General features: G+C 46.2%; 2 protein-coding genes across 2 annotated transcripts in view; one reads left to right on the top strand and one right to left on the bottom strand.

Moving 5' to 3' along the window:
* Nucleotides 1–111, bottom strand: part of FHL3 (four and a half LIM domains 3) — a 7,753-nt gene extending 7,642 nt beyond the window's left edge. Inside the window, exon 1 of the mRNA XM_025041379.1 lies at nt 87–111. The gene's annotated coding sequence lies outside the window, so the exon portion shown is untranslated. The remainder of the gene's footprint in view (nt 1–86) is intronic.
* A 3,958-nt stretch (nt 112–4,069) lies between these two features.
* Nucleotides 4,070–13,212, top strand: UTP11 (UTP11, small subunit processome component). The gene is made up of 8 exons (XM_006924215.3): nt 4,070–4,236; nt 7,361–7,422; nt 8,624–8,726; nt 9,088–9,201; nt 9,690–9,783; nt 9,873–10,003; nt 11,875–11,985; nt 12,949–13,212. Exons 1-8 carry the CDS (start codon nt 4,174–4,176, stop codon nt 13,030–13,032), a joined length of 762 nt encoding a protein of 253 aa, XP_006924277.1. The 5' UTR covers nt 4,070–4,173; the 3' UTR covers nt 13,033–13,212.
* The last annotated feature ends 5,941 nt before the right edge of the window (nt 13,213–19,153 follow it).

The raw sequence follows: 19,153 nt of genomic DNA, 5'->3' as shown, positions 1-19,153 counted from the left end.
TCCCCGAGGCTGGGGGCCAGACCCCGCCCCCACCTCGCTTTTAGACTGGAACCTGCCCCAACCCCCGTCCTCGGGCCCAGCCTAACCTGGCTCTCCAAACCTTCCTGGGAAGCCAGGACCCCGCCCCTGTCCCCTCCCTGCCGTTTTTGCTGTCCTCTCTCCTTGCTCCCTCCAACCCCCCAGCTGCAGGCGGAGACTCCTGTATTCAGTCTCAGGCAAGGGGTACAGGATCCAGCCCACCAAGGTCCATTTGCGGACTAAGAGTCCTCCTCCCTTCTTCATGTCCCCCTGCCTCCCAGTTTACCCCCAAGGGGTCACACTCAGCTCCAATAAAAGGAGCCAGCTTTGAGGAGAGGGTAGTTTTGACTCTGCTGTCATGGCTCTGTCAGTGGGGACCTAGGTGTTCTCTGGAAACGTGGAGTGAGGAGAGGACTTCCCCCTTCTCAATAGAGCCTTGACCTTCACAGGGCTTTATTCTACAACTGTTGAGTGGCAAAAACAGAAGTAACCGCCTCTTCACCTCCAGCTGCATCCTGAAACGGAGAAGTCCTGCCTTGGTTTCCACAGTGCCCAGGAATAGTTTTGACCTTTGAGGCCCAGGGGAGATCCTAATCCTTGGTCTCATGATTTTTGGACTTTTGGGGGAGGGCTGTGAGGAGAGTGCACGGTCACACTGCAGGGGTGGTGGAGGGAAGTAGAGGGAACACCCCCTCCCTCACCTCTATGATTTCCAACCTTCTGGCTTCCTCCCTGTGCCCTGGAGGGAGGACTGGCGCCTGCCACGGACACAAGGCCCCTCTAGGTCCTTGAGGCCATCCCCCCTGGGATTCTCAGGCTTGTCACTAGAAATAAATAGCTGGGATCTGGAAGGGCGGGGGAGGAATGAGGAGGCTCTGCAGTGCTGTTTGCAAAACAAGAGGCAACAAACCAACCCTAGAAATAACCTCAGCATCTAGAGTAGAGACTCAGAGGCTTTCCCATTCCCCAGGCTGGGTCAAACGAAGCTCTCAGAAGAGATTCATTCCCACCCAGGCTGGGGCTCCTGAGTATCCTCCTCTCCCATCTCTGAATCACATGCTTGCCTTCCTGGGTCCCAAGTCACCCTCAAGTTCAGCTTCCCTTTAAAATTAACTAATCGCTTGTTTATTATTTAGTTCCTGATGCTTTAAACTGTAAGTGCCTGTGAGGGCAGGGAATGGGTTCCTTCTGTTGACCACCACATTCCCAATACTTACTCCAATGTTTAGATAATAGATATCTGATGAATGAATGAATGATGGACACTGCTTCAGTTTGGATCCCCCCTTTCCCTCCCAGTTTGGATCCCAGACACTTGCTACCTCTAGTCTAGGCAGTGAGTAGCCAGCTGGGTGGGCCCTTTCTCTGGGATTTGTCTTGCTGGTATAGGAAACTCCCAGGTCTGGGGAGTGCAGGGAAGACTGCCTGGTTGGAGCAGATGGCAAAAAGGGGTCTGCTCTGGGGGAAGGGCACAGGTGAACAGCCTTCAGAAAGGGAGGGGTTGTGAGTGAGTAAAGTAGATCAAAGGTAGAGTTGGGGTCTCTGGTTTTTACTCATAGTTTGAATCTGCTGCACAGCCTTAACAAGAGCCCATCTTTCCTAAGTTCTTACTTCACACCAGATCCTGTCTAAGCACTTTACATATATTGGCGCACTTGATTTCCCAACAACTTTATGAAATACATATTCTTATACTTGTTTTAAGGATGGGGAAATGAAGGCACAGAGAGAGTAAGTAACCTGCCAAGGGTGACACTGTGAATAATGGCAAGCCTAGATTCAAATCCAATCAAATATCAAAGCTCCTCATGCCAAAAAAAAGAAAGAGCTTAACTGTTGGGCTGTAAGTCTCTAGGCATTTAACCTCTTTAAGCCTCAGTCTCCTTATCTGTTGAGTGGTCGATTCCTGTCTCACAGCATTCATGTGAAGATTGGATGAGAGCACACAGTAGATACTTAATATGCGGGGCTTCGCCCTCCCCCACAACTGCCTTTCATGATCAAGTGTTAAGGTTCTGCTGCTGGACTTGGAGTCTGGAGGCCAGAGAAAGTTAGGAGATTTCTGACTTGGCCCAGACTGGGGGAGAGAGACTGGTACAGGGCAAGGGCTGTTTATCATTGTTGTTTCTGATGCCTAAACTGTAAGTGCCCCTCTGGTTCCCCGCCACATGTCCAGTTCCCCAGTGGTCTCACATTTCCCTGCCTGCTCTATTTTCGTTGACCCAGGAGAACGTGCCCCAGGGAGGTCTAGGGATCAGCCATACGGACTCCCTGTTCCTGTTCCCCATCAGTCCCCCGCCCCCCTCCACCCCGGGAACAGGTGTGTCTGAGCTGGGGCTGGAAGCAGAGCCTCAGTGCTAGATGAATTGCTTTGGGTGAGTGGGATCTGGTTGTCCCTTCACCCAGCCAGTCCCCACATACCCTTCCTTATCATGTGGTAGAGGGGGCTTGCTCAGAGTCTCCCAGTTGTTCCCTCACCTTGGAAGCATTTTTGAAAGGAGGCCCTGGGTGATGACTGACAGGCCTCTCATGGTTTCCTCTTGGGTGCTGAATCACTCTTTTATGCTTGTAACCAAAAGCCCTCCTTCCCCCAATGAGAAAATTTCCTTCCTTGTTTGGATGTATTGCTCACCCTTACCCTTTGGGGTGCCTAGAGCCCTGCAGGCTGACTCCAGGGTTTCTTTTCCATTCCAGTGTGCAGAGCTGTCTTCTCCTGGGTATGCTCATCTCATAATGCCTTTTTCAGGGGAAGTGGCAGGAGTGACTGGGGCTACTACCATGCCACTCTGCCTGGTGGCTGGGCTTCTTAATCAAGATGAGGCTGAAAAGGTGGGCATAGGCCAGATCTTGGGCATCCTTGTCTTTGAATGGTTAAGTAACAAATGGGATGGAACTTTGTTAATGCATGTGGCCCTAGTTGGCATGAGGCTCATTCTCAGAGACAGAAAAAGCTTTTCACTTGCAGATCTCAGCTACTTTAGGCTTTTTTCATGCCCACTGGTCTGCTGGACTTGCAGCTCTGGGGACTGAGGAGAGGATTTCCTCAGAGCTCTTCAGCTGGAGGAGACAGCCCTGTAATGTGGAATGGGTGCCAATTACAGAACTCGCTGAAGGCTAGCTTTACATGATGGAAAAGAAACCAAATGCCTCTGGAGTGCTCTGCTGTGCCTAACCCTCTCTCTATCTTTTCGGTTAGGTTTAGTAATAATAATATAATAAAATAGTAGTTCCAATTGATTGTAAACTTGCTAAGGGGTGAACACAGCATTTTAAACATATTATTTCATTTAATCCTCACAACAATTCTGTGGGTATAGTATTATCACCTCCATTTTACAGATGGGGAGACCAAGGTTGAGTGAAGCTAATTTTGCCTTGGCTGGTAGCAGTTAGGATCAGAACACATTTCCATGGTTTATGGTCCTAATGATTTACATTGTTCTTCATCTGATACTGGTTCTGTCAGCCAGCCGTTCCCTTGAGGGTGTAAGGCTCAGAACTTTATAACTACTACCACAATATGATTCCTCCATTCAACTGAGAACCCCTCGAGGACCTTAAGAGGCAAGCAGAGCATGCTATTAATATTCTTGTTTTATGGATGAGGAAAACGATGCACATTAAAGTCAAGTGGCCTGTCAAAAGTCAAACTGCAAAGCCAGACATGGTTTTAAGGTCTGTTGTCTCGCTATAGAGTGCTCTTTTCTGGTACACAGTAAAATTAACAGAGTTCCCAGCTTTAAACGCACCGCACAAAGACGGCAAGTGGAGCAGCGCCCTAGGTGACCGCGCATGCGCACACTCCACTCCTAGCTCAGCGGAGGGCAGTAGCAGCCATGTGTTCCCAGGTGCCAACGCGGAGCCGAGCGCGAAGGCGAGAGAGGTTTCGGTACACGTGGGCGAATAAGAACTGGCTTTTGTAGAGTCAAGAGACTGGACTTAGGGAACTACACTTCCCAGAAGGCGCCAGTGATGGACGTCTTTGTTAGAACACGTATTTCCGGAAAAGCAGGCCCCTGCATAGGCTGCGGAGAGGAACGGGGCGGTTCTAAGCCTCTGGAGGCTCGGCCTGTTTCCGGTGGGGTCTGTGGATTCGGCGTCTGAGGTGGTACGGCACCAGCGTTGTCTATTGAGCTTTCCCAGGCGTGGGCAGATATGTCGGCGGCTTTTCGGAAGGCGGCCAAGTCCCGACAGCGGGAACACCGAGAGCGAAGCCAGGTAGGACCGCACAAGCTCCACGAACGCTGGCCCATGTGCTTCTCTCGCCCCAACCCCCTCTCCGCCGCGGGTCCTGCTCTCTTCTGTACGTAGCGTTCGGGTGTAAGTAAATGCAAGTCTATGCTAACGATGCTGGCGTGGCTGGGGCGGAGCTTCACGGCTCCGCGAAGCGAAGGGGTTATCATTCTCCCTGGGAAGAGCAGGGGCCGCTCCCCATTTCTTGGGGGGTAATCAGAGCTATCTTGCAAGGTTTCAGTGAGGTAATTAAATGAGGTACTGTGTGTGCCAAGTGCTTGACCTTTTCTGAGGAAGTTGAGATCAAAGCTCACACAGCCAGTACGTGCGCGGGCTGGAACTGGCAGCCACATCTAAAGGTGCTCAGCTCTGCTCGCTGCATATGGGGGTTGTGACCAAAGAGATTGGTATTATTGATAGGGTATCATCGCCGTGGGCTTTGTGGTCCATGAAGATCTGCCACGTACGCTTTTTGTTTTTGTCTCACTCTGTAATGTTTTTCGGTGTTTTCCATCCCCATTATACAGACGAGAAAACAGGTCCAGAGAGCTAAAGTGACTTTCCCAGTCACCAACACCGAATTCAGGGGGAATAAACAGTTGTAGGACTTCTGTGGAGGATGTATCTGTGTGGAGAGGTTGAATAGAAATTCGTTTAATATATGTAGAATCAATTTATTCCACTGCTCTCGGGAATCTCAAAATATCCAATCCAGAAAGGCCCTTAGAGATATCTGGTCCAACTCCATTTTACAGATGGGGAAGAGAGGGAGAAGATGTGTCTTAAGTTGTGTCGCCAACTGATGGGATGGAACTAAAGCCTCTTAACCACAGTTTAGTCTTCCTGCTTAATATTATTTATCAGACATTTGTTGTTCATTTGCTGTGTGCATCGTGGTGTGCCAGGAGCAATTGTGTAATATGCCACTTTGTTTGGACCTATGTGTAGACCAAATTAAAAGTAATAATAGCTAGAAGTGCTTACTGTGTGCCAGAGCCAGATAAATTACAAAAAGCTTTCCTCTCATTATCTCTTAACTCTGAACAGTGTGTGGAAGTAGGTACTATTATTTTCTCACATTTGCAAATGGGAGAACTTAAGTTCAGATAAGTAATTTGCTCAAAGACAGAGAGCTGGTAAGCGGCAAAGCCAGGACTCAGACCAAGTATTTTAAATCCAGAGGCTACTAAAAGATGAATCAAAAGGCAACTTTATAAGAGGTAGCACATAAAAAATGCCAAATGAGGCATTCGAGTGGGAAGAGTAGATATGAAGCATCATGGTGAAATTTGTTGGACTTGGAAGGCAGTGATAACAACTGTCACTTTTTGAGCCCTGACTCTATGCTAGGGTACTTCCCAATAGGCTGTACAAGGTTTATTTCGTATAATCTTACAGCATTTCTGTGAGGTGGGTGTTACCTTCATTCTTTACAAATGAGGAATCTGATGCTTAAAGAGATCGAATAGTGTGCCCAAAATCACAGTTGTAAGTAATTGATTTGGATTGGCAGAGAAGGCTGGCTATGAGCATGACATGGCCATGTCTGATTAGGAATATAAGGTCTTGGGGAGAGGTGCAGAGAAGGTCATGTTGGAAAGGTGGATAAACACAAAGCACTCCTGATTTGTGTAAAGTTTGGGTTTTATCCTATAGATCCTTCACTGAAGCAGTGGGGACGCTATCGAAGATATTTTGTGTGGAGGGATCATGTGTAATTATCGAACTATTTCAGATGCAATGCCAGGTTTTTTTTCTATCATGCCAGTGCATATTCAAGTGGACATGACAGCTTTCAAGATTTCTGCCTCATGGTGCTGCTCTTTTGACCCTTGAGTTTTCTTTTTCCACTCTCTGTCAGTCTCCCTTGGTGTGCTATGATTACAATAAAAATTACCAGAAGTTTGAGTGTTAATTTATATATCGACTTATTTATTCTATCACTTCAAGGGTCACTGTTAAAAACCCACCCAAATTGTTATACAAGTTTAAACAGTAGAGGAGTGTATGTACTTCTCAAAAGTTGAGATTATTCAGAGCAGAAGAGGATGCAGTCTAGTGGGGTGTGGGAAGAGCACAGACTGTGGCCCCAAATACAATGGGTTCTGTCTAGTTCTAGCTTTGCTATGTACTAGTTCTATGCTCTTGGGCAAGTCATTCTCTAAACCTCATTTCCCTTTGGAAAATTGGGATAACCAATTCTTTGTTTACTTTACCTACTTTACATGATTGTTGTAGGGATTAAATGAGATTGTGTGTAATGAGGTTAGACTGCTTTGTAACAGAGTAAGAGCTTAATAAATGTGGCCTGTTATGATGATGTAGGCAAAAGCATCTAGCACAGACCCTGACATATATGAACCGTTCAACAAATGGCAGCTTGTAGAACGAAAATACCAAGACGTAATCCTTGTACCTTTTGTGCTATCCAAGTTCTGTGTCGGAGAAAGTATTTTCTGTCATACTTGGTTTTCTCTCATACTTCGTATCAAAGATACAGTAATAACAGCAAACATATGCTGGGCACCTGCTATGTGCTAAGCCATGTGTAGGCACTACCGTTTATAGAGGCTCATTTAATCTTCATGATAACCACGAGAAGTAGGTACTGTAATTCTCATTTTATAGGCAGGAAACAGCAGCTCAGAGAAGTTAAGTGACTTGCCCAAGGTCACAGATTGTTAAGAGGTAAAGCTTGGATTTGAACCCAGTTCTCTTGACTCTAAATTTAGCTTCCTTACCACAGTTGCCTCCTTGTTACTATGTATTCCCTTCATAGTATTTTATAAACCCTTGGATTAAGTCTGTAGTAATTTTAGTACAACTGGCAACTGCTTGCTTAGTGCAGAGTCATTGTTGCCTCTCTCTGTCCTTAATAGGCCAAGAAACCTACTATGGCAGTGCTTGTGACCTTTCTGGCGCCTGCATGGTCTTTCTCATCCTTGGGCAGAGCGCAGTTGGGGGTGGGGAGAGAACAGGGTAGTGAGTTGGCTCCAAGGACAGGGATTTACTGAGCACCCCAGAGACGTTTGTTCTAGTCAGGTGTTATGTTGAGCTGAGTATGTGTTTGCTGAAGAAACTTAACACTTTTTTTTCTTTTGTCTTCTAGCCCGGCTTTCGAAAACATCTGGGCTTGCTGGAAAAAAAGAAAGACTACAAACTTCGTGCAAAGTGAGTTCAGTCTTTCTGGTAGAGGTGCTGCCAAGAAAGCTTACAACCTCCCTGTACTGCATTTGAAATGCTTGAGTGTCCAACAGGGGATAATTTCGTGCCATTGATAAAATGGCCAAAGCTCTGGCAGCCTGTCAGATACTTGTCTGTGACCCTAAATTTCTCTCTTTGTTTAGGCAGAGCATTATTTATTTAACTGTAGTTGCATTGTGAATTTTTTTTTAATTATGTTGCTCCAGATTGTTTTCTCATAGTGGCTTTGATTTGCCCCTGCCTTGGTGTTGGTGCCAAAAATTGAGTTTTTTCCTCTTCCTTTTCTTGAAGTGCAAGATATAATCTAAAATTCCAGCTGTTGGAATTTTACATCACCATGTGTGTGGTATGGAATGAAGAGACGTGAAAGATGGATTCATGAGACTGAGCGTGGGTGATAATGAACTCTGAAAACATTTTATATAACAATTATCCCCATTCTTCTTCTTCTTTAGCACTTTATTTGCAGAATACTTTATAATTTTTTGTTAGCCATACATGTCAGCTGAGGTCCTTTTTGTGCTCCTGGGACAGATGGTGGGCGATGGATTGCTCTCTCTTGGTCTCAGAGTTTCTTAAGGGGAATAGTAATAACCAAGTGCTGTCATTGGGCCAAGCAGAGTTCTAGGAGAATTATAATTTTTACACTCATTTTTTTCTTCCTAACAACCTTCTGTGATACTATTATTATCATATCCATTTTACAGATTAAATTGGAATACAGAGTAATTTTTCCAAGATTACCCGACTGGAAGTGGTAGAAGGTTTCAAGGTTTGAACCCAGACAGTCTGGCTCCAGAGTCACGATTCCAGTCATTGTGCTATACTGCAGTGTGTAGTTTCTTATTTGGTCACTTGGCACCCAGGCTTGCATCAGAACCCTGTCTAAGGAGTTTTAATTTGTGCTTTGTTTTGTCTCTCTGTGTTATGATATAAATGGTACTAAGAGATATGTGAGATGCGGATGGTTAATTTCAGGTAAGATTGGGATAGGAGGGGGACCTACAGAGAGGAGCTCAACATCAGTGATAGTGGCATAGGGATCAAATGTAGTCATTGCTTTGGCATTTTTGTTTCATTTTGTATGAACTTGAGATGCTTGTAGTTTGCTCATTGTGGGTTTTTAAAAAGCTTTTTCACTATGAACCGTGTTTAACCTCCCTTTTAGTGACTACCGGAAAAAGCAAGAATACCTCAGAGCTCTCCGGAAGAAAGCTCTTGAAAAAAATCCAGATGAATTCTACTATAAAATGACTCGGGTTAAACTCCAGGTGGGTCACTAATGGATCAGTTGGTGTTTTGAGCTCCAACTCTGTAAGGAAAATGGAGAGAAGGAATCTTGGCTCTTACTCAGCCCTTCTCCAGTTGGTCCAGGTCAGTGTCCAAGGCAAAACTGTCCCTGCATGAGCAGCATGCATTTCTGCCCCTGACTCTGAGTTGTCTTATGCCTGGAGCTTTTCTTAAAGGGGATGACTGGACGTGCTAAATTGACCATGTGCCTTAGGCGCCTAGAGCATTGAATTGCTGCTGCGTATAGCATTTGGTGTTCTTTGTTCCAGCGATGAACTTTGCCAACAACTTAGTAATGATTTTCATCTAATAGGAAATGTATCTTTTAAATTTGGATTTTAGGATGGAGTTCATGTTATTAAGGATATTAAGGAAGAAGTAACTCCAGAACAGCTGAAACTGATGAGAACTCAGGATGTCAAATATATAGAAATGAAAAGGGTTGCAGAAGCTAAGGTAACAACTGAAACTCTTTGTTCTGATGTATATTTTTGTTGGTTCAGAAGAGAAATATAAATATCAATTTAATGTTATAAGTTGATTTCTTTTGGTATTATAGTCTTCGAAGTATGCTTAATTGTGAACATGACTAAGAAAGTATGGTAGAATGGAAAGTTCAGTTTTTGGAATGAGACAGACAGGTTTGAATTCTTGCTCTGCCATTTATTAGACACAAGATTATGGTCAGATTAACCTCTGTGAAGTGCTTTCCTCACTTCTCATAGGATTGTTGTAAGGATTAAATGAGTTTTGGGGAATGCGTAGCCCCGTACCTGACATGTGGTTGGTGCTCGATAAGTTTTAGTGGTCCTTTCTTTTAAAAGAATGGGGCAAATTCTTTACTGCCTGGTGATAATTATGTGAAATGGTTTAAACTTTTGCAAATTCATTTCTGATACCTTAGAAGAACCCAAAATAAAATGAGACCATATTTTGTGTTGTAGAAAATTGAAAGACTAAAATCAGAGCTCCATCTGCTGGATTTCCAGGGGAAGCAACAGAATAAGCATGTGTTCTTTTTCGACACTAAAAAGGAAGGTATGAAATGTTTGCAGGTTCCTGGGACAGTCTAGCATTGTGTTGTCTGGTGTTAGAGACAGTGCCCTAAGGTTTGTTTTGACTTTTAGTTGAACAGTTTGATGTTGCAACTCACCTGCGAACAGCCCCGGAACTCGTGGACAGAGTCTTTAATAGACCCACGATAGAGACCTTGCAGAAGGAGAAAGTGAAAGGAGTTACCCATCAGACTCAACTTAAGGTAATAGTCTCCATTTTTCTTTAGGTCTGAGTTTAGGAGAATCTAGATTCCTTTTTTGGTCATTGCATTTAATATAATTATTTGTGCAAACACATTGAGTTCCCCTAGAAAAGTAGGAGGGTTCGATGATGGGGATGAGAGTGGAGGAGCAGTCTTTGGTTTCTAAGATTGGAGGAAGGGTGACATAGTGGTTATTAGCAGCTTAGGTTTTGGCCTTTTGATCTGCATTTGAATCCCACCTCTGACCCTGGGCTTTGTGTTTATAATGCTTGTAACAGATGCCAACAGTTTTAAAGTGCAGAGAAAGAGGGGGCACTGAAGATGAAAGGATTTAGTATACTTCGATATCGAACCTTTAGCAGTGAATACACATATCAAAAATTCTTTAATGTTATGCATTTGTAACCAAAATTTTGTTTTGACTTTTCCTTATGTTGGTTTCCATCACTGTAGCTGGGTTGGTACAGAAGATATGCTTTTTCTCAAAGCCTTCTGGAGTTGAACTCTCACTTCTGACTGATTCATTTAAAAAAATGCTGTCAATGTGTTTCAGTCAGACAGCTGTTCTGTTTTGATTTGAATCATTTACACCGCATCAGCTTTGCTTCCAATGTTTAATTTCACAGCAGTTTCTCTAGCTCAGAGGCAGCTAAACTTGCTTTAGTAATATAAATACCCCTAATTAGTTTGACTATATTGGGTAGTGCCATAAATTTGACAGTCTGTGCAATAAAGTGAAAACAAAAGCTGTCTGAAACCACTGCTGGGAGACTATGCTAGAATCGGGGAATTGTTTAAGTCTGAGGCCTAGTAATATTCCCCTTTATGTAGATAACACTTCCAGCTGAGAAGCCAGTTGACTAGTTTTCTCGTGATAACCCTGTTTGTCAATTAGTTGTATTTTCAATTAGCTGTGTCACTGATACTTCTCAAGAATTGTGGTAGTCCCTAAAGAGATTAGTATTTCAAACTCTGTAGAACACTTCACCAATTTATCTTTTGAGAAGCTGGGAAGGTTTGAATCTTGCCATTTTTGTCTGTGTTATTTCTTTTGGTTGTTTTCTTTAAAGCAAAATTATTTTTATTAAGGGACTGCTGGTGGGTGAATCACAAAGGAATTTTCAGTCTAATTTAGAGGGGGCGGGCAGTTCATGAATGGACTTTAGGAAGTCTATGAATGCTCTCTTTGACACACTGAAATTTTAAGCAAATAGGTATATATGTTTGTACAAATTTAGATCATGTAGTTCTTCCTTTCTCAATTGGAGTTCTATAGGAGAATAAGCCCTACAAATTTGTACACATGTACATTTATTTCAAGAAAGAATCCAAAGCTTTCATCAGTTTCTCAGAGGTTTATGATTCTCCCAAATTTAAGGACCACTGGTCTTTGAGGAGTCATCAGCAGTGAGAATTTTCAGATCAGCTTCTGCTGACAAAGCCTTTCTCCTCTCTGAGATCTATGGTTCTCAGATGCTAAACACTGCCTTGCACCCTTCTCTACTCACTTCGTGTAGAGTTTCCAGTACTGGTTCATTCCTGCGTCACCTTAGGTAACCAGGACACTCGTACAAGGGTTGAAGCAGCTTAGTGTAGTAGTGGAAAGATTCCTGAGATCTGTGAGACTCCCAGGACGGTCCTGATTCTGCTCCAGGTGAACCATGTGTCCCTGGGCAAGTCTCCAGGGTTCTGTTCAGCTCTAGAATGTGATATTCTTAAAACCGACAATTTTAGTGTCTCGTTATGTTGATTCTGGAGTAAGGAGGGAGTTGATAAACCATCAATAAATTTGGGCTTGATTGGATTAAGAAATAGTTTCTTATTCATATTTTAATTTAATGTTTTATTGAAAATGTGTGTTTCTTCTGCAGCGGATAGCTAAAGAAAGGCAAAAGCAGTATAACTGCCTGACACAGCGGATTGAACGTGAGAAAGAATTGTTCATTATTGCACAGAAAATTCAAACACGCAAAGATCTTCTGGTGAGGAGAGAGAGCCTTGGGCCTTCATTTTTTTTTTTCCCCTTGTAAAGGTCTTAACCGAGACTGGATTTCAGCTGTGTGTAAACCAACCCCAGTGAAAATGTCTGCTCCTCAGGGGCAGTGGTTTGAGCCAGTGTCTGTAACTCTGACAGCGCTGAAATATTCCTTGATTAAGAAGGTAACAAGAGGCTTATTAGTCAGTGCTTTGGAACAGCAAAGGATAGGATCAGGTAGCATATGAACTTTATAGCTTATGAGTAGCTATCTTTAACATTTAAACAGGTTAACAAAACAGTGCATGTCACTCATTGGTGTTTAAAAATAGACAGCATTGTGTAGTTAAATAACAGCTGAGGAATATAAGATGCCCCTTTCATATTATGATTCCTCTAAATGTCAGATTCTTCAGCTTTGCAGATCCTTTAGTTCTGCCTTTCTCAACTGGGGTTCCATGTGAGAATAAGCCCTACAAAAAAAGAAATGACTTGAGTACCTTTTTTAGTTTTCCCAAGAACCTCTACACGCTCTAGTACCTTAGTAGGTGCCCAGGGGAGAAGTTGATTTTGTGGCATGGGGGAGGTGGGTGGGATGCCTCAGGGCAACTGGGCTTTGTCTGTCCTGTACTTTGAGAAGGGCTGAATTAGGGGCTTGCTTTTTTTTTTTTTTTTAATCCCTTCTCCCTTCCACCCTTGACCTATGGATGTTGCCATCTCCCCTTAAGAACTGGACCTTCAGCGTGTCTCCTCCCACATGCTCCTGGCAAGCCCGGGGCCTGGTGCACCCGGGGTATGGGCCCTGGCTCTGCTGGGACTCGAACCCAAGACCTTCTATGTGTAAAGCAGACGTGCTAACCACTACTCTATGGAACCACCTAGGGGCTTTCTTATAGGTAGTTTATGAACTTTCCTATTTTACAAAACCTCTGGTACAATTTACTGGAGTAACCTTTTTACTCTTTTATAGGATAAAACTCAGAAGGTGAAGGTGAAGAAAGAAACAGTGAACTCCCCAGCTATTTACAAATTTCAAAGTCAGCGAAAACATTGACGTGTTATAGATAAGCCTCGTCATTCTACAAGGAAAAGAGTTCTATGTCCCCTCCCTCCCCAGTAATTTCAAGTCCCTTCGGTCTAAATGACATGGTTTCCTTGTTTGTAACCATAATTTATTGTGATCTGCCATTTGATGTGAATGACATTAAAACCCCTTCCCTTGTCTTACCGTGTTTATGTTGTGGTCAGTCTTAATTTTATATATTTACATTTTTTCCATTATGAAAGTTCTGTAATCTCATTACAGCAAATTTGGAAAATAAATGAGTTCATCTCTAATCCCAGAGCTTATTCAAGAACAACAAATAGTTATTGCATACTTACAGTGCTGGGAGCTAGGACAGTGAGGCTGAACGGTCCTGTAAGCATTCTGGGTTATTTCTTTTGTTTCATAAAGGTATGCACTGGATTTTGTATATGTTTTTGTGTTTTGTAGTTGTAATTATAATAAACAATTTTATATCTTAGTTTTTTCATTTAAATTATGAGCTCTTTTCCATTTTGTTACATCACTAAATTTTAAAAAATGTTCAGTAAAAAATACTATTTCAGTGTTTGTATAATGTTTATCCAGTGGATAGACTGATTTTGCCCTCATTTATTCTATATTTGTTGGATATTCACGTAGCTTCATAAGTTAGCCATGGAGGAATTTTTTTCTCTTATACTTTATAGCTACAGATAGAAACCCTTGGAACTGGGAACCCACAGGGGCACCTCTTCTTTACTGAAGCTCAAATCAGAGCAGACCTGCCTCTCTGTTTCTGCCCTCTGCTCTCCTGGCCAACTCATGAATCCAAGGCCTTTCTTCACCCTGGAGATGCGGACCCCGGGGTGTGTGTGGCAGCTTCCTACTTTTCCGAGTGTCAACTTTCTTCGAGGCTTTTAGGACAGGACTGAGCATGTTCAGAGCAAACGTCGAAGGAACAGGGTTCCAGAAGACTTGCTTAAACTTTGTCCCCTAGAAGAGAAACAGCTGTGCATGGATATTAAAGATGGAGAAAAAATAGTTGTTAAAATTTAGTTCTCGTGATTGCTAGTTTCTTGTATAAAGCCTAAAATGAAAGCCTTTTTTTTCATGGTGTACCCAGTGGGATTCAGATCTGGGGTCCTTGGAAAATGGGAAGAAGGGCCAGGGGAATAGAAGCTAGCTTGGCCTTCGGGAAGGAGGAGCTTCCCAGTCTGCATGTGAACTCCCTTCTGGGGAGGTGTTAAGTAAATGTTGACAGTCTTAGGACACCGGGCTTGGGGGCACTTGAGTCCCAGACAGGGAAGGAACTCACCACATAGTCATTAGAGGAGTGAGCTGACCAGTCAGCAATCTGTTCCTCACAAAACAACTTGACTGCTGCTCTGACTATCCCTTGTCCCTGCTGGCCAGGAAGGTAGGGGACGGTGGGGAGTTGAATGCCTTCTCCTTAAGTGCCTGCCCACGCAAAGGTACACATACTTCATAGGCTCTCCTATTAGCTACACAGGCACATACTACCCAGGCCTCATGGACAGGTGAGTGTACATCTATGTAGCCTCTGATACACGGACACACCACCAGGGTTTCACGTGCAGTGGTTCCACTCAAACGAGTCCTCACGTAATAGGTACACAGTGATGCCTGAAGAGACACGTACAGGCCAAAAGCAGCAGGAAGGTGCATCCTCTTTGGAGTAGCAAAAGTTCTAGGCTGGAGGTAAGCAGAACCGTAGAGGATAAAGCTAGGTGTCTGGGGTGGCTGTCGTGTTGAGGGCTGTCTCAGGCCCGAGGAGTCCAAGAGGAGAGACTGGCTGCCCCTTATGATTAACCCAAGACATAGGCTCCAGCCTCATGGAGCCTGGAGTCCTGAAAATAGGCCAGGCCCTTGAAACTTTGGTGTTCAGTGGAGCATCGGACTCCCGGCTCATTGCTTTGGGGGAGAGTGTCTGAGCGCAGAGGGTGATCTGGGCTCTTGGCAGCCTCCTGCTCTGGATGTGCCAAGGGGAATGTGGATAGCCTACCAGGGTAGGGAGCATTTCTGTGAGTCAGGACTTGTATGGTTCAGGTCTCTTGTACAAGCCCAGTCTCTAAAGCAGCTACCTGGATGATATGGAACCCTCCAGTCTCCCCAGCAGAGAACCAACCAGCCTGGCCCAGTCTTGGTCCATTGCCACAGCTTAGGGCTCTTCTGAACAAAGCAGGAGAATGTCAAGCCCTAGCTTTATTCTTGAGGAGAATCTTAGAGAACTGATTTCTTGCTGAGCTGATTCCTGGCGACAGGGTGGGAAAGGGACCAGTAGGTGGAGCTGCTGCCCCTTCGCTGAGGTTAGTTCCCATGGTGCTGGTGTCCACCTACTTAACAATCTTTGCTTCTGTTGGAAGCATCCTGTACTCCGTAGGTGCTTCATATGTACTTATTTATTGGATTCAATGTCATGGGGAGAGGGCTTGTAAAAAAGGTTTCCTCCTGCCCCTGCTTCCCCAGCTTGAGGTTACCCCAAGACAAGTACTGGGCAGGAAAGGGCTTTTTCCCATTTCTCATGAGGACCATGGAGAGAAGAATGTCTTGGAGTCCCAGGTTGTCCAGAGGGTGGTTCCATCAAGACATGGTGGGGGTCTCCCCATGTTTTGAGTGTTTGTTTATAGCTGGCTGTCGGGGAGGGAACAGTTAGAACTGCACATCCTCCGGCAAGGAAGGCAGCCAGCAGATGCAGACTTGCTCTGCCGACCTGTGGAGGCCGGTGAGGCCAGGGCCTGTTGGGACTTGAAAGAGTGAGGCAAGTGGGTGGATGGTATTGGCCTCCCTTCCTCCTCAAGCTCTCCCAGGGCGTCAGTTCACAGAGCCTGTGCCCAGGGTTTTGGGGAAGGGCGGGCCAAAGCTTGGGTGGGAGTCTTGGCCCAAAGCTCCAGGTGAGTTGGAGGAATTGGGGGCGGACCCGAGATACTGTCTTAGGGCTGAGCTGGCAGGTTTCTTGGGCTTGTGCAGCTGCCTCTTGGGGTCAGAGGGTGCTCTGTCTCTTGCCAGCCAGGTCACGGGGCCTCTCTGCTGGCAGGGCTCCCACCTAGCATCATGGGTCTGTCTCAGCAGAAAGTGCCAGGAAGGATCAGAGAGAAGCTATGAAACTCCAAGAGGCAGAGCTTCCTTTCTCAAGCCTATCACTTAGAGTTAGGAGGCTCCAAAGGCTGCCCACATCATGCTTCTGCTTATTCTTTCTCAAACTGTTTAAAGGAATGAAATTTCTACTGCTTCTTCAGACTTCCTATAAGCCATCTCTCAGTTTCTTATTCCTGGATCCATCATCATTGCTTTTGAGAAGTGCTGTCTAATCTGTATCTCTTCTAACTGAAGTTTGTACTTAGTTCTCCCCGTCCAGTCTTGCCTGCTTCACTTGATGGCTTTACTAATGGCAATGGCTGTCTCTTCTCTTGTGGGAGGGGAGTAAACTGCTTGAAGGCGGGGCAGTAGAACTGTCTTGAGCCCCCTGCTTTGGTGGGTGGTAGTAAGGACTGGTCCAGAACAGAGCCAAGGACCTAGTTGTTTCCAGGCAAGAGAAGTGTATCTGGGGACTGCTGTGTTTGGGGTGAAGAAGAGGGTGGGAAGGAAGCCCTTTCCTTTCCTCCTGTCGTCTGTCACCTGATGGCCATGCTCAGATCATAAGTGTTAATGAAATTGTGGTGCCCTGGAGGCACCTGGGCAGCCCCCTGCTCTGAATCAGCCTGACTCATTTACAGCCTTCTCCCAGTTACCCCAAAGGCTCTGAGGTGACAAATGTTGGGGGGGGGGTTGGTTTCAGGTTTCAGGTTTTCACATTACAGGGTGGAAAAAAAAAACCCTTTCCAAACCAGAAAACCAGCTTCTACAGCAGAAACGACATGTCTTGAGAGCACCGAAAATTTCCCCATTCTCTCTCTGCAGCTGCTCAGCAACAGAGACCTGTCCCCGGGGGGTTGAGAGGAGGGGGTTGGAGCCAGGCTGAGAAGCGATTTGGGGACAGCCCCTTTGGAGGTGGTAGCACTTGCCTTCCTGCTTAAAGACAGGGGATGACCTTTGCAGGGCGCTCTAGCTCTGGAGCCTATGGTCTCCAGTGTCCAGCAGTGGATTGCCAGGGGCCAGGGACAGTCAGCTCAGGATGGGCAGTGGCCAGGGAAGGAAGCCACTGTATCACATCTCTAGTTAATTTGATCCCAAGAGGTCAGGGGCAAGTGTGCCTCCCTTGGAGAGGGCTCTTTAGGTAGAGTGGTAGGTGGGAAGATGCAGGGTCCATCTGGCACATGGAGATGGGGGTACCACCCCTTCCTGTTACTGGCTGGTATTATGATAAACCACCCCCACTCCCCACAGGGGCAGATGGCTTCCATGGCAGATGGAGACTAGGCCTCTAGTGGCTGGATGAGCTTTCTAGTCTCAGCCTGGCCTCCCTGGCTAATAAGGCAATCCAGAGGGGGCAGTGACAGGGGTGTGTGTGTGTGTGTGTGTGTGTGTGTGTAGGAGATAGAAACCTGGCCTTGTTGGGTCATTCTTGGGGAGAAGTAAAGAAGGAACCCTAGACAGAGTCAGGGGATCTTGGGGCACAGCTAAGTTTGCTGTGTAGAATTGGCAGGTGCTCAGGGCCCTGACACTGCCCACCTGCCTGGGCCTTTGAAGCCGCCCTAGTTAGTTCTCGAGTAAAGGGGATAGTCCCAGGGGTGGGAGTTTCTGCGGCAGCTGGATCCTGGTGGGCTTGATGCAGACCCCCTGCCAGGTCCCTGGAGCTCAGGGTCTGGGCAGCAGCTCCTCCCAGAGGATGCTCCGTTTATTATGCGCTCGGGCTCCCTCACTGCGCAGGCAGGCAGCGGCCTTCATTAGTGGAGGAGCTGGGGTCTGTTTTGGCTGCCTCATCAGCATCAGTGAACTGCGTCCCTGCGAGATTTGATACAATTTAATTAACCTAATTAAAAGCTCTGATTGCAGAGATGATTGGGGTAGCGCCAGCAGCGACTGCATATTTATAATGAGCTGCAAGGTGTGGGACCGCAGCCAAACGCCACGCATCCTAATGAGCGGGAGCCGGGAGCCAGGAGCCAGGGAGCGGGAGAGGGAACGTTTATTTTTGGCAATAATGCCCAGTTCCTCCCTGCCAGGGAGTCAGAGACCCAGGGAGCAGAGACGGAGCTGCCCGCCGCGTTCTTCTGAGCAAGGTGGGAGCAGGATTGTGTGTGTGCTTCCCATGAATTCTTGTGCCTTTGGATGCACAGTACCTCTGTTTTCTGCCTGCAGAGTGGGAGCTGAAACCCCAAGCAATGCACTTTTCCTGCCTCTCTCCATCTTTGGGAGTCAGGGGCTGCCTTTTGAACTATGAGCCCTGACATGATGAGATGGCCCATGAGGAAAAGCACCACTTGATTTCAAGACTTCCAGATTCCTGGGCTGTTCTCTCAGACTTGCCAAGGAAGATCAGAGAATGACAGGATTAGGCTGAAAAGCTAGGTCGGGGGTCAGCAAAGGATTCCAGATGTCTAAGAGACCCCGATGAGGCTCCTGGGCCTGGAGCAGACAGGAGAAATGGGAGATGAACCTCCCACTCATTTTGAAGCCCCATCTCTTCCCTCTCTTCTGAGGACCCTGCCCAGAGAGGGCCACCTGCCCTGGACTTTCCTCTCCTCTCCCACTGCCTCTGTCTGGGGAGTCTTGGTTTGTCTGACTCAGCGTTTCCGCTGTAAATCACATCTAATAATAACAAGAGCAAGAGCTACGCCAGAGATGCTGTGGGTGAAGGGGACACCGGTGAGAAGGGGCACACTGCCCAGGAGCAGAGAAGTGTCAGGCAGGGAGGGAGCTCTGGGGTGGCAGGAATGAGGGCTGGGCTCTGGGAGCCTCTGTCGTAGGCCTTGGGGGAAGAAGGTAGGAGGAGTCCCTCTCCCCACTGCTTGGAGCCTGTGTAGGTCACGAGCTCAGTTGAGCTGGCCCAGCCCCCCCATGCTCTGAGTGCCGCCAGGACAAGATGAGATTTGTCCCCAGCCCACCTTGCAGAGCTGCAGCTGTTTAGCTCCCTTATCAATCTTCTCTGTGGGTTTAATCATCTCTCTGTCATCCTGCTGGGGCAGCCCTCCCCTTACTGGAGCCCCGGCTTTCCTCCAGTCCTCCTCCCCCAGACACAACCATCTTT

The sequence above is a fragment of the Pteropus alecto genome, unplaced genomic scaffold (genome assembly GCF_000325575.1).
Source record: "Pteropus alecto unplaced genomic scaffold, ASM32557v1 scaffold39, whole genome shotgun sequence".
Lineage (NCBI taxonomy): Eukaryota > Metazoa > Chordata > Mammalia > Chiroptera > Pteropodidae > Pteropus > Pteropus alecto.
The sequence above is the reverse complement of the archived record's forward strand: the minus strand, read 5'-3'. Positions and strand labels throughout refer to the sequence as shown.